This window comes from Patiria miniata, unplaced genomic scaffold (assembly GCF_015706575.1).
Source record: "Patiria miniata isolate m_02_andy unplaced genomic scaffold, ASM1570657v1 HiC_scaffold_29, whole genome shotgun sequence".
NCBI classification, from domain to species: Eukaryota; Metazoa; Echinodermata; class Asteroidea; order Valvatida; family Asterinidae; genus Patiria; species Patiria miniata.
The window spans coordinates 13,623,915-13,644,360 of NW_024037068.1; the positions used below are offsets into that span (position 1 = coordinate 13,623,915).

Below are 20,446 nucleotides of genomic sequence, written 5' to 3' on the forward strand. Positions count from 1 at the left end.
TAAGAAGCACCGTTGGAAAATTCCGTTAGTAGTTCGTTTTTTTTATTCTGCGAAGCGCGCAAGCACACGCGCGCGCAGTTGCAATAATCGTCGGATCGGTGCGCGACATCGCGTAGCTGCAACACTGATCTCTATTAAAGACTGGATAGCTAATATAGAGCCGCACAATGCACGAATTTGACGCCATATTGGTGAGACCGGCTGGTGATCTACAAAGGACAAGTTGCCGTCTTTATAGACAGCATGATTTCTTTTGTAACGTCGCGGTTCACTTAACTTATATTTTGGCCACCACCACTGACCAACTGACCAAGGTTTTATAACTGGGATTTTTCTAACGTTGTGGTTAGTTTTATAATGCCGCAGATCACTTTTTCGGCGTTTTTGAAATAATAATCACTACGGAAATGTGTCCCTTTTAGAACATCATAATATGTGAAAGTGACCAAAATGCGCGTCAACTGTTGATACAACGCGCGCGTATTTACGCGTAGACGTTCGTATTATACGCGGCCATCTTCGTGAGACCGGGGGCGAATTGGTCAATATGCAAAGTCTACTGTGTGAATGTTGTATGCATATCCGCTATCCAGTCTTTATATAGAGATCAGTGAGCTGCAATCGGCTTAGTGAGAACGTGTCTCGGACGCTGAGTTCAGGCCCAATTCAAAACATGATTCAGCAACTTTTGATTTGAAATGGAGATTCATAGAATGTTGTTTTTCTCGAAATATACAGCTGAAGTTGAGCTGAAACTTCATCAGGTTAGTTGTTCAGCACCCTTCTTTATATTTTGAGCACTTTTGTTGCTTCAAACGAACAAAATGCACACATTACAAATGATGGACTATACCTTTAAAGCTTATTTCATCATCTTTTCTTTGCTGTTCCATTTTCTTGGGGGATTACAGAAACAGTGCCTATGATCCATTGTAATATACAGCAATTTCAGCGCCAAAGTTCACCCGAATTTCACAGAATAATAAGCTCACAGTCCTAATCATGTCTTTCCCTTCCTTTTTGTTTAATGCACTGCTACCCTAGTGCTGGCTCCACTGAAGATCCCCACCTCCTACCCCTTTCCAAAAAAAATCATGATCCGCCTCCATCTGGGTGATCATCTAGAACCTCTTGTGTGCTTTATTTGAGGGTCATATCCTAAACGTTGCAAACATACCTTCAGAGATCTCTGGGCCTACTGGTACCATTGGAGTTTCCAATTTGACTGGCGAGCCTTCATCAAGAGAAAAAAAGAACGTTAGTATTTTGTTCATGAATTGGTTAAAAATTGTCTATTATATTAAGTAAGCTAATTCCTTGAAACATTTTGTAAATGTATTCGGGATTATGTGATGAAACAGCATTGTTAAAATGTTTGGAAAGCGTCGGCCTTTCACATTTTCGTTGATAACTGCTAGCTCTTGAGTCATATGTAACATGCATGGAGTATTAAATTAAATTACGTCAACTCAAATGTCAAGCACACATCAAGCGGGGGACGAATTTTTTGACGTAATAATGCCTTTCTCCTAGCTCGTTTGAGTAGCTTGCACATACGAACCCTCAATTATTGACTGAAATATCTACATGAGGGAAAACATTTTCTGTTACAAACTTCTATAATAACTCGTAGAATTTCAGACCCGTAACTAGCAATGAAGGCTTATTTTCTTGCGTTTCTAACAAAGAGATTGGAGACAATTTGAGTTTTATATTATTATTATTTATTCGGCCAACAAAACAAGTACAATGACAAAGCAAATATGTATCATAAAGTAAACAAAACTGAAATTTGAAAAGGAACCAATAATGTTAAAAGAAACGTATGACCAGACAAGACTTTAACAGTTTGACAAGAGAGAGGAGATAGAGGGACAGAAAACAAGGACAATAAAACATTCCAACCAACCAGGGTAAGCAGAAGTGTACTCAAACACTGTAGCCCTAAAGCCTGCTTACCCATGCTCGAAATGTCTACACAATAAAATAAATAGATATTGTTCTAACTCGACCTCTGACTTGTGGGAGCATCTGAAGACTTGAGTACACCTCGTGGCAAAGACAGATACTTACTCGATTCGCAAAGAGGCCCGAAAAATCCCTCAAGACACTCGCAGGAAACCTGGTTGACACCGTCCACGCACGCGGCGCCATTCTGACATGGATCGCTGGCACACTCGTCAGTATCTGAGAAAAGGATAGTGAGAATCAACCCAAAAAAGGTTTTTTTTTATCTAGCAGATATTGGGGCGCTGTGGTCCAATGGTTACGGTGTTCGACTCGTGTGCCGTGGTGCATGGTTTCAAATCCTGACCGTGGGAACATGGTGCTTGTGCTCTTGAGCAAGGCACTTTACCATTATTGCTTCGTCCTTCGGATGGGACGTAAAGTCGTAGGTCCCGTGTGTTGTGTAATGCACGTTGAAGAACCCAGTAACACTTATCGCTGAGAGAAGGGGTTTGCCCCGGTGTTTCTGGCAGTGGCTGCAATGTGCGCCGTAGCACCTTGTAAACCATTACAAAGTGCTACACAATGGGTCTCATATTTCTCATAAACTTTATTTACCTTTCTTTAATAATTGACATAATTTCCAGCGCCTTGAGTACCTAATTGTTGGTAGGTATGTGCGCTATATAAGACTCCGTTATTATTATATTGCCATGGAATCAGGTTGGCGAAGCAGTACTTTCCACGCCTTTCATATGTGTAATCTGGCTTATGATTCCCGCCTGGGCCAATATGTGAATTGGGTTTTAAGTTCCTGCCTGATTCCATGGGTTTTTCCTGCGTTGTCATTCTAGGGTTTTCGTACTGAGGGACCCCATTGAAACTAGCAGAAAGGCTTTGGTGGGCCATCCCGGGCTGAATTAAAATAAATTAATGGGCGTCGATCATATCAAAACTCATTGTGTATTTGCTAGAAAACGGAGGACAATGGAAGTTGCAATCAAAGGGATATCTCAAAAACAAAACATTAAGAATAATTTCTAACATTTAGAGCATTTCAGAATTGTTCTGGCACACCATTCTATGTAAAACAAAACTTACTGATCTCGCACGCGACCCCCTCGTAGCCTGGGGAACAAATGCATCTGGAACCTCCCAAACCGTCTTTAATGCAGATTCCATTCTTACAGGGATTTTCGATACAGCCGTTGGACTCTGTAAATATAAATGAGAAAGATTATTGATATAAACATGCGATTCAGTGGCATAACGTAAGGGCCCCATATAGCAGGAAATGGTCTCCGCCGACACAAATGATCTACATACCTCAACCAGTAGCAACTTTTCAAAATAATTTTCAGGGATATGGTGCTCTTTGCTTGAATAGCATGAACCATGAATAAGATAAAGATTTGTTTGTAAACTTTATAAGCTCAATTTCGGGATGTTGGTCATTCGCTTCAGGTGAACGTTTTAATATTGCCTGAAGGTCAATGTTCACTGGACCATGTGTCTGAAATGCTTATGTTCAACTGTAGGTAGTGGCATTCGGGTGTCGTACTTGTGAACAATTAAAGAACAAGCAGTAAAATCCCAAATAACCTGTCCTGAAACTTCAGTTTGTCTCCTAGAATCCAAAATCGAAACTCACTTGTTTCACACAAGTCGCCCTCGTATCCTGAGGAGCACTCACAGCTGAAACCGTCTTCTTCGTCAAGACAGACGCCATTCTGGCAAGGGCTGCTATCACATGCACTTTCCTTCGTCTGGGACACAGCTGAGGATGAACAAATGTAAACAACAAATTGTTTCTTGCCATTCTAAAAAAAATCAAGCAAAGAACTAGCTATTGTATTGCGCCTTTCTGTCATCACTGGTTCCACCCTCCCAAAAAAGGAACAGGCTTTCATATAGTTAAGCTGGCCCACACTGAAAAATTGCCTGGGTTAATTTTACCAAAGAAAGGGTGAAAACTGGAACTACCCAAACTTGGGTTGTTCTATAACCAACTGTTTGGGTTAAAAATCTATGTTAAATTCAACCAAAAGTTGTAGTCATACAAGACCAAATTAAATTTGGTTTTGAATGACCACAAGTTTTGGTTGAATTGAGCACGAAATCCAAACAATTGGTTATAGAACAACCCAAGTTTGGGTAGTTCCAGTTTTCACCCTTTCTTTGGTAAAATTAACCCAGGCAATTTTTCAGTGCAGATCGGTTTAATCCACTGTACACAACAGACTATTTGATTTATTCTTAGTATTTTGAAGTCCTTTGATGCATCTTGTCTACACAATAGTCAGGATTCTGTGTGCTATTTTGTCACCTCCAGTACTAAAATGAACCCCTTGGTGTGCTGATTACCTATCTGACAAAGAACACCGGTGTATCCTTCTGCGCATGTGCAGGAAACCTTGTTGATGCCGTCCACACAGGTGCCGCCATTTTGGCATGGATTGCTGGCACACTCATCAATATCTATGGCAAATTATGAAACAAACAATCAGAACATAAATCAACACACCGGTTGGTGGGAATAAAGCAATAGTAAGGACCTGCTCCCGCACCACCTGGACAAAGTGCTCTAGCTTCCACTGATTTCCTCCTGTACGTGAATGACATTCAATCTCAGGTATCATCCCAAGATCAGGCTTGTTCCTATCGAGAAATGACATAACCTGCAGATGCTGCATTTAAACAGTACAGAAAGACTTTGATGCTCCGTTTGCATGGGAGTACAAATGGCATATTAAGTGTAATTCCTATAACTGTTTTGTAATGCACACGACCACCAAAAAGACCACCACCACATCCAACTATAGAACTAACAACACCCCACTTACAAAAAAAACACGTCATCGATATCTGGGTTATGTTACGTAGCAAGTGTGCTTGGTTTTGCAACATCAACACAATCACCACTTCTGCAAAGAAAACACTTAGTGTCATCCGTCGTAACTTCAAGCCTTGTAGCCAAGAGAGGTGAAGTGCCGCTTGTACCAGTCCTTAGTTCGCCCGAATTGAAATATGGTGTCTGCGCTTGGGCTCCTTACACCGACGAAGAACGGAAACAACTCGAGAGCATACAAAGATCGGGTGATAGAATGTGCTGCCGCAACAATGTCACCATAAACTCCAGTGTTACTCCCATGCTACATGAGCTGGATGGCCACTCCTTGAGTCCCGAAGACTGGCGACACGTCTCATCATGCTCTACACAATTGTTGATGGGTCGGTTGACATTGAAGCTGGGCATAGTCTCACCTCACAAACAAGAACACACAGGAGGTCTCACCAATTCTCATACCACCGACTTCATGCCAAAAGCAGGATCTACAGCACCAGTTTTTATCCATCCACAATCCCACACTGGAATAACCTGCCTTCTCACGTCATCAATGCTAACAGTTTGAATCAATTCAAAAATGCCCTATCACTGATCCCTCGTGCAACATCAACGTCCTCCCTTAGTCCCTCTAGCCCCGCACCACGCCAACTCTAGCGGGCCGCCTCCGTGCTGGAGGAAAACTTTACAGATACAGATACAAAGTTGACAAATGCATTTTTTGTTTTGTTGGGTTTATTTTTGGGGGGGGGGGGGGGGGGGGTGTTCAGGCATTTTCAAACACCTGAGATTTTCAGCTTCAAAATAATACATACTTTTCATAGGTGCCATGACCCTATCACCCCTGGGAGAAGGGTTACGCGATTTTTTGTAAACATTTCTACACACATTTGTTTTTACTAAATCAATCAAGACACATTTCCGCTTGATGGATTATATTCATTTTCGAAAGGTTGCAAATTTATAGTTACCGAGTCAGAAAACCTTAACAACCTCAAAATGGTCAGTTTCGCCCCCCCCCCCCCCCCCAAAGTGATGTCTTCACATTGCCTTTGTGCGAATACACCTGCTGCAACTTTGTCCGGGTTTCGTGGGAGAAGGTCTAAATTTTTGCATATCAAATGGTTTACATTTGAAGACATTCTTAATAGACAGCTTACTTATGTCACACGTGTTTCCCTGGAAGCCTTGAGCGCAGTCACAGCTGAAACTGTCCGCTTCAGGGATGCAGATACCGTCATTCATACACGGGTCGCTATCACATTGATTCTTGGGCAGAACTGCAGGTAATCGTTAAAGGGAATGCACAACGTTTGCAAACTTAAATACATAAAACTACCAAATTATTATATGAAATACCTCACTGGACTGTTAGTGAATGACAGTCTAAAGGATTCTGTAAAATCGTGGCACCTGGTGTGCTAGCATTTTTAAGAAAAGTCGTATTTTTGTATCGATTTCCAACGCTGGTCGGGCGACCAGCGTTGGAAAAAAAAACCTTTTTTTCAAATACTGTCCCTAATTTACCATTAGTTAGTTCACATTTTGTTTACAATCGATTAGACACCTGTGAACATATACAAACCGGATAGATTGGTTCCCTGACCTTATAATTATCCGACGTCTATAAATCGCCCCGTTTCATCTTAAGTGGGGTCAGGGAATCAGACTTCATGAACATAATTATTTTTCTGTGTTTTTCCAGCATCAACGAAAATACAAAACTTCAAACACCTGAGTGTAAAAATATTTTCTAGAAAATGCCAAGCCCCATCCATTTCTGAAACTTACAGCAAAATCAAATCTGATATATCACTTAAAACAAGTGTTAAATCTGAACCTTATTAACCATCAGTTGCAACGTGGAATCTGTGCAAATATATACCCCCTCACTCACTTTCAAAGAGAGAGTTCGTGGAGACCGCTAGCCTAGGACGGTCTTAAGAATAAGAACCATTGCAAATGGCACGTGAACGAGAACGTATGCAGGTCGAAAAAAAGTTCCTCGTTAAATCGCCAATTTGCTTGGTTATTTCATCTGACAAACTATAGGCAGTTTGAATTTCACATCCACACATTAAGATGTACAGGGTGAGTAAAAAAAAAATGAAACTCAAATGTTAGGACCATTGTTTTAGTGAAGTTCTGCATATAGCACTTTCAAAATCTAGGTTATGAAAGCCCAATTCGTAACCCTTTTTTAGTACAAAAATCATTCAAAACACTCAGGTACTTTTTAAGTTACAGAATTTTAAACACAACCACAGAGCTGTCCACGGATCACAAAAAATTAAGTGTTCTTTCATCAAAACGAAAACAAATCACATAGGAATGCGTGTGAATTGTTTTCGTTTTCCTGAATTGTACGTAAGTGATTTGAATGATTCTTGTACTAAAAGAAAGCGTATGATTTTGGCTTTTATATCCTAGATTTTGAAAGTGCTACATGCAGAACCTCAATAAAACAATAGTCCCAACATTTGGGATTCGTGGCTTTTTTTTTTACTCACCCTGGATACCCTTAGGTTTGGTAAAATATAACCACACAAAATGGTGATAATTATAACCAGCTTTTTTTTTTTGAGACGCATACCTTTCCAACATACGTACTATTTGTCATAGTTCCTGATTATTTGACCATTGGTGCGACGCATATGCGGCTCAAACAATACCTTGCTTAATCACCATTGGCGTGGTGATGTTATTGTGGCACATTATGTACAATATGCAGTTCTCATCAAGCTAAGAAAGCAATGTGCGTTTGTTGAAAACAATCTTACAAAATGTTGATATAAGGCCAAAAAAAAGAAAGATTCGGTCTCTGGTCAGACCAAAGTTCCGGAATTGACGCGGCGACGCGGCTTTTTTTTTTTCAAGCTTGGATTGTACAGACAAGGTGGGGTACTATTTTGCTTTGTTGGTGTCCTCATGTATATTGGTGTCCTCCATAATTATCCTTGGTGCTTTCGATCATTTGCCTTGGTGCAATTTCCCATTCCTTGGTGCTCTTTGGAAAAAAATGGAAGAGGTGCGGCAATAGAGGGCGCTGTTGGAGCTACCGCGGAACATTTTGGAAAAAAAAAAGATTGACGCGCATGATTAAAATCGACGCGCGCTGACCAGAGACCGACTTATTATTTTTTTTTGGCCTAACCAAAGGTGTTTTTTTCGAGCCGCATGCAAATTTGTACCTGCACCATATCAAACGATTCATATTTATGCTATAGCCTGGAAGCCCGGACTTCATGAGTAATTCCATCAAGACCAAATAAAAGGCAACACATACTTGTTAATAAAAAATAAATATGTCATCGATGGGGTGGATAACTGACCCGTTTCACAGCGTGGTCCGGCAAAGCCTTCTGCGCATGTGCATGAAACCTCATTTGTACCATCCTCGCAAGTTGCGCCATTCAGGCATGGAATGCTGGCACACTCATCAATGTCTTGAAAAAAAAGAAAATAAAGGAAAATCTAACATTTAACAGGAAAAGCACTACAGTAGTTGAGATGGCATTGTTTTAAAGGAAATACAGATAAGCAGGTTTAAGAGCAAGCCTGCATACCAGCCATGATAAACGATGAATAGGAATGGTAGGTTGATGTCAATATACAATTATTATAACTTACCATTATTAAAACAATACCTTTAAAACGATTAATTGGAAAGCATAATAATTGAAAAGCAGTAAAACGTGTTAAAAACTATATATCCTTTTCTTTTTTATTTCTATCGCACTCACCAGTTTCACAAAGAGGTCCTGTGAATCCTTCTGCGCAGGTGCAGGTCACCTCGTTGATACCATCCGCGCAAGTGGCGCCATTCAGGCATGGATCGCTGGCACACTCATCAATACCTTACGGGGAAAAAATAGAGGACGGGCTATTACTCAACAGGAAAAAACACAATGGTTGAAACGACACAGGCTCAAAGACAATACAGACAAGCAACCTCGGTTAGCCTGCATTGAATGTCAGATATGATTAACAACTAATGTGAATGGTGGGTTGATGTCGAAGTGCAGTTATTTTAACTTACTGGTCTCGCAGAAAGTACCCTCGTAGCCTGGGGAACACTCACATCTGAACCCGTCCACTTCGTCATGACAGACGCCATTCTGGCAAGGGCTGCTACCACACTCGTCAATATCTATCACGAAAGAGACACCAGACAAACCAATAGCCTGAAACTTTTTAATTCAAAGGCATGATTTGTATAACACTACATGAATTGTTGTTTCCTCGTGAATCTGTAGTGCAATGTCGCTTCGGACGATAAAAGAACAAACAGGCAGGCAGTGGCGTAGCCAGGAATTTTTCAGGGGGGGGGGAGGCACTGGAACATTCCATGGGGGGCGTCATGTAGGGGCGTCAATCGCTTCTCAAAAGTGGGGGGGGCATACCTTGATCAGAACTGATGCGAAGCGCGAAGCGCAAGCCCTTACGGCGTGCTTAAGGGCCCGCTTAATGGCCCCGAAAAAAATTGGATTCTAGATGTACTGTGGTGTGATCTGAAGCAATTTCTTACCACTTTCCTCCATGCTTTAACTAATAGTTTCTTAACCAAAGATAATTATTTGAACATCGTTTTTGAGGTTGGAGTCATTGAATCAGCTATCGGTATTCTGAGCTATAGGCGTGGGGTTCGGGGCCCGCTTAAGGGCCCCGAAAAAAAATTGGATTCTCGATGCTCTGTGGTGTGATCTGAGGCAATTTCTTACCACTTTGACCAATAATTATCTAAGCACAAAAGATTGTAATTTAAACATAATTTTCGAGGTTTTCTCAGCTAAAGGCATAAGAAAATATTTTGAACATTGTTTTCGAAGTTGGAGTCATTGAATCAGCTACCAGAATTCTGAGCTATAGGCGTGGGGTTCGGGGCCCGCTTAAGTGCCCCGAAAAATTTTGGATTCTAAATGCTCTGTGGTGCTATCTGAGGCAATTTCTGACCACTTTAACCAATATTTTCTAAGAAAAAGATACATTGTAGTACATAATAGGGCCCTGTAAATGAGACACGAGTTCAAAAATCTGGGGGGGGACATTTGATATTGTGTCCCCCACCCTTCAAAAAGTGGGGGGGGGGGGGAACCAGTCCCCCTGTCTCCCCAGGATTGACGCCCATGGCGTCATGTAGATCAATGTTAATTTTTTTAGAAACTCAAAATCTCACTGGGGGGGGGGCGACTGGGGGGGCGACAAGGTTTCATGGGGGGGGGCGGTTGCCCCCCCCCCCCCCCCGGTGGCTACGCCACTGCAGGCAGGGTAGTTTGGTAAACTACATGAACTAAAGGTTGAATGAAACATGCAATAGGATTTTGATGACGTAAATACATTTAAAACAGCTTTCTTGCCATGAAACTATGACTTTCCATCTCTTTTTTTAGCAGTAAAAGGGAGAAATTTCAAGATTTTTACTTTTTATGCTAATGAAAATTTCCATTTTCATGAGCCAAAGCATGACGTCATTCAAGGCAGAGCAGTAGTGTCTCCATAGCTTTGTGTACAAATATATATCAAACTTGTCTTCATTTTCTTGGAGTAAGTTCCACTTTTTACTTGTTTATCATGTTAAACAGCTTGTTTGGACAATAGAAATGGCCAATATTTCTTCCAATTTTTTTGTGGGTAGTTTTCAAGTACTAATTTTTGTACCATTCAAATGCACTATTGACAAGGAGTACCGACGAGGTGTACCTTGTGTGACAAAAGCAATATAGCGCCCTCTTACATGTATTGATGAAAGGATTTGCTAATAATTGAAAAACTATTACTTCCTTGTCACTTCCAATAAAGACAAGTATTAAAATCTTGTATGTAATGTTGCAACACATACTAATGTGCATGAAAACAAGATGAGCTGAATTTCCACTGCATATTGCCTTTAAACAAACTGTTTGTGTCTTTTATAAAAAAAAAAAAACAGTGCATGAATTGTTATGAAAATGTTTTTTTTTTTTTTTCAAACTATACTCGGGGCTTGTTTGTTTGTTTGAGGAAGATCTCAAGTCGAGAAGAGAATGTTTGTCGAGCACTAACCAGTTTCACACAGGGATCCCGTGAAGCCAGCAGCACATGAGCAGGTTACCGTGTTGATACCATCCACGCACGTGGCCCCATTCTGGCATGGATCGCTGCTGCATTCGTGAATATCTATGGTTGGCAATGCATCATAGCAAAAGGAAAAAAAGAAATTGGTGAAGCGATATGTACTGATGACAATGATCGACACAATTCGTGCAACTATGACAATTGATGCTTATTGTTTCAATAAATACATGTATATCAGAAATTAATCAACCATAAGGAAGTTAAAACACCATATTTTTATTGGAAAGCATAAACTGGTTCTCTACATAAAGAGCAGAAAAAATTGTTAAGAGAAATGTCCCATTGTTTTTCATTCCTACAGCTGCACTGACCAGTTTCACATAGAGGTCCAGTGAATCCTTCTGCGCATGTGCAGGAAACCTCGTTGACACCATCTTCGCAAGTGGCGCCATTCAGGCATGGCTCGCTGGCACAGTCATCAAAGTCTGTGTGAAAGCAATATAAATCCGAATGAAATCAATTTCAAAGCTGATTTGCACAAAATACCCTATCAAAACAGCTGAGATCTGTCCAACGACTAACTAGTTTCGCTGAGGGTTCCGCTGCAGCACGCGTGAAAAAGAAAATGAAAATCATTGCATCAGTTTACTTCGATTCATCGGAATACTTTTACAAATTCCCTGCCACCTATACATCTGGGGAACCCTTAGCTTCAATTTCTACCAAATTCAAGAATGTACTCACTTGTTTCGCAGAAATCTCCGGTGAAACCTTCTGCGCATGTGCAGGCAACCTCATTCACACCATCCTGACACGTGGCGCCATTCTGGCAAGGATCACTGACACAGTCATCAATATCTGACAAAGACGAAAATAATAAGAAAATAATATTAAAGCTATAGTCCATCATTTGCAGCCATCTGAAACAGTAACTGGCGTATTATTGTTGAAAAACAAAATTGGTTGAAAGATAGTAAGTGGACTAAACTCCCTGTGAAATTAATCTTTCTTGCATGCTATCATTTTGAAGTAATCAACGAAAGAAGGCCTTTCCAACGGTGCGTTTTAAAAGACGCACCGTAGGAAAATTTAAATTAGTAGTTCGTTTTGTTATTCGGCGCAGCGCGTGCAAGCATTGGCACGACGCACAGGCGTGCGCGGTTGCTATAATTCGTCGGATCGGTGCGCGACATCGCGTATAGCTGCAATTCAAAACAATTCAAAACATGATTCAGCAACTTTTGATTTGAAATTGAGATCCTAGAATGCTGTTTTTCTCGGAATATACAGCTGAAGCTGAGCTGAAACTTCATCAGGTTAGTTGTTCAGTATCCTTCATTAGATTTTGAACACTTTTGTTGCTTCAAACGAACAAAATGCACAAATTACAAATGATGGACTATATCTTTAAAGTGATATCAAAATTCCCTGTACTTTGTATCGTCATGACAATGTGGAATGTTTACAATGGGCTTTGTGTTCTCACAGAAGAGATTTGCTATTACACATTTCGATTGTCAACGCAAACCTGTATTTTTTTCTGACACGGATACACGAACCAACGAATGAAACCCTGCTTTTTTCAAATAACAGCAAAAAGGGGAGCGCTATATTATACACGGACGTTAATTGACGACATAGGGTATTCGATATCAACAGTGGCGATGTTTATTAAAGGAAGTATGCCCATTATTCCCTGCTAAGACACCTATAGACATAATAACCTTGAATTTCTATCAAATTTAAGAATGTACTTACTAGTTTCGCAGAGACCTCCGGTAAAGCCTGCTGCGCATGTGCAGGTCACCTCGTTGATACCATCCACGCACGTGGCGCCATTCTGGCATGGATCGCTGCTGCATTCGTCAATATCTATACTTGCCAATGCATCATACAAAAAAATATGATGGAAAAAAAAAAAATTGGTGAAGCAAATGTGCAGGACGTTGATCCACACAATTCGAGCAATTTTGACAATTGATGCTATTTTTTCTTAATAAATACATGTATATCAGATATTAATCAACCATTCATAAATACCTCAGACAGTTTAGCCATTCCTATTGGTCGAGAGCCCGTCACGTGGCCGGTATTAAACGGATGATAAAGACATGGCTAGCTGGTCTTAAACACTTTTCCAGTGTCACAATAAAATGTGGACTCCTAAAAATCCAGTGCCTCTTATCGTTTCATTGGTTGAACGTTCACAATCCTCACGTAGGCATGCGCAACACTACCAGGGAGTTAGAATTTTATAGTAACTCAAAACGCAACGCGCCAGGTGCGTTCTGCGCGACATCGCATAGAACATGATACGCGCGCGTCAATCTCCATAAAAGGGTTGTTTTCATCTTACTCGCCAGCTGAACACTCCATTATTTTGCAGGAGGGATGATTCAAAAAGCATAAAGTGAATTTGTTGAACAAAATCGGGATGTTTTGAACGAATTATATGATTTTTTTTTACCGAAAAGGTATTTATGAATGGGAATAAATATGTACTCCGTCGGTATTTATCACTCTGTTTAATACCACTTAGAGTCTGGGTGCTGATAACTACCCTCGCCTCCGGCTCGGGTAATTATCAGCACCCAGACTCTAAGTGGTATTAAACAGAGTGATAAAAACCTCCGGAGCACACATTTATTCCCTTATTACGACTATTATTAAAGACACCATTTTTCAACTGGAAAAGCATGAACTAGTTGTCTACACAAAGAACAGAGAAAATTGTTTAGAGAAATGTCCCATTGTTTTTCATTCCTATAGCTGCACTGACCAGTTTCACATAGAGGTCCAGTGAATCCTTCTACGCATGTGCAGGAAACCTCGTTGACACCATCCTCACAAGTGGCGCCATTCAGGCATGGATCGCTGGCACACTCATCAAAGTCTGTGTAAAAGCAACACATATCCGAAAGAAATCAATTTCAAAGCTGATTTGCACAAAATACCCTATCAAAACAGCTGAGATCTGTCCAACGACTAACTAGTTTCGCTGAGGGTTCCGCTGCAGCACACGTGAAAAAGAAAATGAAAATCATTGAATCAGTTTACTCCGATTCATCGGAATCCTTTTACAAAAATCCCTGCCACCTATTTCTGGGGAACCATTAGCTTCAATTTCTACCAAATTCAAGAATTTGCTTACTAGTTTCGCAGAAATCTCCCGTGAAACCTTCTGCGCATGTGCAGGCAACCTCATTCACACCATCCTGACACGTGGCGCCATTCTGGCATGGATCACTGACACAGTCATCAATATCTGACAAAATGAAAATAATGATAAGAAAATAATATCGAAGTGATATCAAAATTATATCGTCATGACAATGTGGCATGTTTACAGTGGACTCTGTATTCTCAGAATCTTCTTAGCCCAAACAGGACATTTGCTTAAACATTTCGCTTATCAACGCAAATCTGTAAAAAAAATTTACACGGTTACAAGAACCAAGCAATGAATCCTTGCTTTTTCAAATAACAACGAAAAGGGGAGCGCTGTATTATAAACGGACGTTATTTGATGACAGAGGGTATTCGGTGTCAATAGTGGTGATATATTTAAGGAAGTATTCTCACTAAAATATGTCCATTATTCCCTGCTGTGCCGCCGATACATATATTTACCTTGAATTTATATCATATCCAAGAATGTACTTACTAGTTTCGCAGAGACCTCCGGTAAAGCCTGCTGCGCATGTGCAGGTCACCTGGTTGATACCATCCACGCACGTGGCGCCATTCTGGCATGGATCGCTGCTGCATTCGTGAATATCTATAGTTGGCAATGCATCATTCAACAACAAAAACAGTGAACCAATTTGTAAGCATTGATCCACATAATGTGTCCAATTGAATCAAAGTTGCTGCTTTTTTTTCAATAAATATATCACACTGTGATCAACCATTAAACCTTTTTTAAGGCACCGAACTTCAATTGGAACGAATGGGATAGTTCTCTCTGCTGTAAGCATTGATAATTGTTGAGAAAAATGTCATCTTGTGGTTTTTTTTCTGTTCATTTCTATGATACTCACCAGTTTCACAAAGAGGTCCAGTGAATCCTTCTACGCATGTGCAGGAAACCTCGTTGATACCATCCGCGCAAGTGGCGCCATTGTGGCATGGATCGCTGGCACACTCATCAATGTCTGTATTTATTACAAAAACAATGAAAACCCGCATAAAATCAATTTCATCGTTGATTTGCAAAAAGTCCCTTTCCAAAACAGCTTAAATCTGTCCAATGTATTTACTGGTTTCGCTGAGGGATCAGCTGCAGCACACGTGCATGAAAGTTACTGAATCAGGATACTGAATCAGTTTACTTCGATTTATCTGAATCCTGTTACAAATACCCTGCCGCTTACTTCTTGGGAACCATTAGCTTAAATTTCTATCAAATTTGAGAATGTGCTCACTTGTTTCGCAGAAATCTCCGGTGAAACCTTCTGCGCATGTGCAGGCAACCTCATTCACACCATCCTGACACGTGGCGCCATTCTGGCATGGATCACTGACACAGTCATCAATATCTAACAAAGATGAAAATAATAATAAAATAATATCGAAGTGATATCAAAATTATATCGTCCTGACAATGTGGAATGTTTACAGTGGACTCTGTATTCTCAGAATCTTCCTAGCCCAAACAGGACATTTGCTTACACATTTCGCTTATCAACGCAAATCTGTAATTTTTTTTTTACACGGTAACAAGAACCAAGCAATGAATCCTTGCTTTTGCAAATAACAAGGAAAAGGAGAGCGCTGTATTATAAACGGACGTTATTTGATGACAGAGGGTATTCGGTGTCAATAGTGGTGATATATTTAAGGAAGTATTCTCACTAAAATATGTCCATTATTCCCTGCTGTGCCGCCGATATATATATTTACCTTGAATTTATATCAAATTTAATATTTGCCTTGAATTTATATCAATCCAAGAATGTACTTACTAGTTTCGCAGAGACCTCCGGTAAAGCCTGCTGCGCATGTGCAGGTCACCTCGTTGATACCATCCACGCACGTGGCGCCATTCTGGCATGGATCGCTGCTGCATTCGTGAATATCTATGATTTGGCAATGCGTCATGAAACAAAAACAGTAAACCAATTTGTAAGCATTGATCCAAGTAATGTGTCCAATTGAATCAAAGTTGCTGCTTTTTTCAATAAATATATCACACTGTGATCAACCATTAAAACTTATTTCAAGGCACCTAAACATGAATTGAAAAGAATTGGATAGTTTGTTAGCAGTGATAGTTGTTGAGAAAAATCTAATATTGTTTTGGGTTTTTTTTGTTCGTTTGTATGATACTCACCAGTTTCACAAAGAGGTCCAGTGAATCCTTCAACGCATGTGCAGGAAACCTTGTTGATACCATCCTGGCAAGTGGCGCCATGGCGGCATGGATCGCTGGCACACTCATCAATGTCTGTACAATCAGAAAAGAGGGGGGGAATCGAATGAAACATATTGCAAAGTTTTAAGATTTTGGGGTTTTTTTTTCAAAAATTTAAATAATTTGCTTACTTGTTTCGCAGAGGGCACCGGTGAAGCCTTTCGCGCATGTGCAGGTAACCTCGTTGATACCGTCAGCGCAGGTAGCACCATTCTCGCATGGATCGCTGGCACAGTCATCAATGTCTGTATAAGAGTAATAAAAACCCGACTGAATTTCATTGTTGATTTGCACAAAATGCCCTTCCAAAACAGCTTACATCTGTCCAATATACTTACTGGTTTGGTAGAGGGATCCGCTGCAGCACACGTGTATGTAAAGTATTGCTTCACTATACCAAAATCGTCTTACGAGTTCCCCACCAACCAACTACAACCCTGTAAACCATTAGCTTAAATTTCTGCCAATTTGAAAAAAAAATACTTACTAGTTTCGCAGAGACCTCCAGTGAAACCATCTGCGCATGTGCAGGAAACCTCGTGGATACCATCCTGGCAAGTGGCGCCATTGTGGCATGGATCGCTCGCACAGTCATCAATGTCTGACAAAGATGAAAATAATAATAATAAAATAATCTAAAAAGTGGCATCAAAATTCACTACCTGTCGTAACGTCACGACAACGTGGAACATTGACAGTGGACTGCAAATTCTCAAAACCCTCTCAACTCACACTAAATAGTTGCTCTCACGTTGTACGCAAACCTTTTGTTCTATTGCCTGACACCGATACACCATCCATGCTGTGAAATATTGTTTTATACGATAACAGGGAAAGGGGGAGCGCTACATTATAAACATGCGTTATTTGACGACACAGAATATAAGGTGTCACAAGTGGTGATATTTATTAAAGAAAGAATTCCCAAAGTATGTTTGTTAGGAGAAAAGGTAAATTGCTAATGAATAGCGATTGCAGTAGGCTAATGGTCTGTGTCAAACTGACCTGTTTCGCAGAGAGATCCAGTGAATCCTTCTACGCATGTGCAGGAAACCTCGTTGATACCATCCTGGCAAGTGGCACCATTCTGGCATGGATCGCTGGCACACTCATCAATGTCTACATAAAATGATGAGCCCCCAAAAAACGAATGAAATCAGTTTCATCATGGATTTGCACAAATTAAAAAAAAATTCCACGACAGCTTAAATCTGCGCAATCTGTGCAATTTACTTACTGGTTTTGGAGATGCGGTAAACTCTGCAACACATGTGTATGAAAAGTCAGTACGAGTTTACTTATGATTCGTCGGATTCCTTTCTGTAGCACCTACACCTATAGTGGATTGGCTAGCTTGACTTTCTACCAAACTTAGGATATTTTTACCATATTTTTTAATTGGCTTACTAGTTTCGCAGAGAGCCCCGATGAAACCTTCTACGCATGTGCATGAAACCTCGTTGATACCATCCGCGCAAGTGGCGCCATTGTGGCATGGATCGCTGGCACACTCATCAATGTCTGTACAAACAAAAAAGACGGAAAAATCGAATGAAACATATTGCAAAGTTTTAAGATCTTTGTTATTTTTTCAAAAATCTTAAGAAGTTGCTTACTTGTTTCGCAGAGGGCACCGGTGAAGCCTTTCGCGCATGTGCAGGAAACCTCGTTGATACCGTCAGCGCAGGTAGCACCATTCTCGCATGGATCGCTGGCACAGTCATCAATGTCTGTATAACAGTAATAAAAACCCGAATCGATTTCATTGTTGATTTGCACAAAATCCCCTTCCAAAACAGCTTACATCTGTCCAATATACTTACTGGTTTCGTAGAGGGATCCGCTGCAGCACACGTGTATGTAAAGTATTGCTTCACTTTACCAAAATCGTCTTCAAGTTCTCTACCAACCAACTACAACCTTGTAAATCATTAGCTTAAATTTCTGCCAATTTGAAAAAAAAAGACTTACTAGTTTCGCAGAGACCTCCAGTGAAACCATCTGCGCATGTGCAGGAAACCTCGTTGATACCATCCTGGCAAGTGGCTCCATTGTGGCATGGTTCGCTGGCACACTCGTCAATGTCTGACAAAGATGAAAATAATAATAATAATGGATCTATACACTCTGTGGTGCGATCTGAGGCAATTTTAATCAAATTTGTTTCACCATTTTAAATTCATTGTCGAGTTCGGGGTCAGCTTTTTGGAGCTACGGAATCAAATGTAGGCCATGTTTTTAACTGTTACTAGGGGACGAAAATGGTTGACATGACATGTCCCCCGTCCCCCACCAATCGACGCCCATGGTTGTCACAGTGATTCAAAACGACAGACTTTTACTCGATAATTTTGTCCGGGGGCCTATACGTACGCATGCTGTACAGCGTCATTTGGTGAAATCGAAATTTCTGAGAGAGACCCTAAACCTTTTTAGCGTGTAAATGGGTCATCGTGTTTATGGTGTAAATCGAGGACACACACGTGCAACATCAGCGATGAATTGAGGACAGGAACCAAATCGAGAACGACCTCGATTAGAAAACGTGTACAAAATTAATGAGAGCTGTTGCAAAATAGAGTACATGTATAAAAAAAAAGAGAAAACGGAAGAGGAACAACAGATAATCCTTGAAGTGCACCATAAACAAACCTCTGTGTATGAGTTTGTTTCTGCATTCAGTGTATGAGTTTGTTTCTGCATTCAATAGAGGACGTAGAACAATAGAGGACAATATGGTCCAAGATTCCCGAAAGTCCCCAATTTGGCGATCGTGTACATAACATATGGGAGGAGTGGGTAGAACTATTTATGTATTTTATGGCACGCTGCGGTATTTTCGTAGGCCCCTAAATTTTTCGTAGGCCCCCAATTTTTCGTAGGCCCTTAGGCACAGTGCCTTCGGTGCCTATTGGGTAATCCGGGCCTGATGGCTAATCTAAGTTCACAGGCGCCAAAAAGAGCCCTTATCCCGAAAGGGCCTAGTACCTCATTTTGCGATTTCTAAAAGTAGATTTCAAGCGTTTTCCTCTTGACAAACGTCAGGGAGGATAGAGCCACTAGGAATTTTCCCTTTACTGGCTACTAGCTGGTCCAAATGCATCGCATATTCCAATGTTCGATCACAAATATTCAGTTTCAATTAATCCATCCCTGCCGTAGCCATGCATGCAGTGTCCATAAGGCGCTTTTACCTCAATTACTCCTCTCAACCCATGTGTTAAATAGGTACCGGCATTATGCAATGCTGGGAAGGTAACAGACTCGCTGTGGAGGAGGTTTGGCGATCCCCCCACGGCAGCATTTCATGGAGACGAGTCTGGCCCAATCGCTTCGAAGGAGAGATGGGCACTGAGCTTCTGTGAACACAGGTTCGTCCCCCTTTAACCCCCCCCCCCCCTTGCACATGTTGCAGGTGAATTTGAAAGGACCTTGGAGGAATTGGTGCAGATATGAGGGTCAAATGTTAATGGCTACTCTACTGATGTTTTTTATCAAGTTCACTTCCAGCAACATTATACCTGAATCATCTCTTCAGTCCCTTCTGACAATTATTCAAGGGCCGAGATTTTTTCAACTTACCAGTTTCGCAGAGAGGTCCGGTAAATCCTGCTGCGCATGTGCAGGAAAAGGCATCAGCATCCTTCACGCAAGTGGCGCCATTTTGGCATGGATCGCTGTCGCACGGATCAGTATCTTGAACAGAATCAAACACAAGAACAGCAGGAGTGTGTTGGGGCGTTAAAGAACTCAGCATATTGCCATTTATACGTTAATCACGTGCACACCAATCCTGCCAAACAACAGGATTCCAGAATATACTAATGGAGATTGGAGATCAATGATGTTAACGGTTGCTAATAAATCCAAGCTGATTTTTTTTTACAGCGTGTTCGATTACCTCACCACGCGTAGTCGTACGTAAGCGCGACTGCGTTCGATTTAATTTTCACGTGACTTCTCGCTCTTACTCTAGCCTGGTCCAAGTAACCAACCCGCTGAGCCGCTTACTTGCAGGGTATAAAAAGTATCCCACAATACAAAGCGAACACATGGCGGCTAAGTGTAACGCTGCGGCGAACTGAATCCCAAAGTGACTCAGCTTCACTTCATACTAGTACAGAGGACGGGAGGAACGTTAAGTAAATTTTTAAAATACCCGGATATTCTCGACTCATGGTCAAACT

The 20,446-nt window shown here is 40.9% G+C and overlaps 1 protein-coding gene across 43 annotated transcripts in view; it reads right to left on the bottom strand.

Moving 5' to 3' along the window:
• LOC119735676 (neurogenic locus Notch protein-like) overlaps positions 1-20,446 on the bottom strand; it is a 68,009-nt gene that overhangs the window by 2,835 nt on the left and 44,728 nt on the right. For 22 of the 43 annotated variants that reach the window (XM_038209494.1, XM_038209525.1, XM_038209513.1 and 19 more), the window contains 27 exons: positions 19,842-19,955; positions 18,231-18,344; positions 17,876-17,989; positions 17,667-17,780; positions 17,265-17,378; positions 16,747-16,860; positions 16,391-16,504; positions 16,179-16,292; positions 15,811-15,924; positions 15,271-15,384; positions 14,887-15,000; positions 14,511-14,624; positions 13,998-14,111; positions 13,626-13,739; positions 12,605-12,718; positions 11,591-11,704; positions 11,218-11,331; positions 10,835-10,948; positions 8,832-8,942; positions 8,536-8,649; positions 8,125-8,238; positions 5,953-6,072; positions 4,312-4,425; positions 3,599-3,724; positions 3,049-3,162; positions 2,074-2,187; positions 1,178-1,234 (listed from right to left, as the gene is read on the bottom strand). In XM_038209494.1, coding sequence (XP_038065422.1) covers positions 1,178-1,234; positions 2,074-2,187; positions 3,049-3,162; positions 3,599-3,724; positions 4,312-4,425; positions 5,953-6,072; positions 8,125-8,238; positions 8,536-8,649; positions 8,832-8,942; positions 10,835-10,948; positions 11,218-11,331; positions 11,591-11,704; positions 12,605-12,718; positions 13,626-13,739; positions 13,998-14,111; positions 14,511-14,624; positions 14,887-15,000; positions 15,271-15,384; positions 15,811-15,924; positions 16,179-16,292; positions 16,391-16,504; positions 16,747-16,860; positions 17,265-17,378; positions 17,667-17,780; positions 17,876-17,989; positions 18,231-18,344; positions 19,842-19,955 — 3,036 coding nt within the window. The remainder of the gene's footprint in view (positions 1-1,177; positions 1,235-2,073; positions 2,188-3,048; positions 3,163-3,598; positions 3,725-4,311; positions 4,426-5,952; positions 6,073-8,124; positions 8,239-8,535; positions 8,650-8,831; positions 8,943-10,834; positions 10,949-11,217; positions 11,332-11,590; positions 11,705-12,604; positions 12,719-13,625; positions 13,740-13,997; positions 14,112-14,510; positions 14,625-14,886; positions 15,001-15,270; positions 15,385-15,810; positions 15,925-16,178; positions 16,293-16,390; positions 16,505-16,746; positions 16,861-17,264; positions 17,379-17,666; positions 17,781-17,875; positions 17,990-18,230; positions 18,345-19,841; positions 19,956-20,446) is intronic. The other 21 variants (XM_038209524.1, XM_038209515.1, XM_038209493.1 and 18 more) reach the window with 20 other exon arrangements.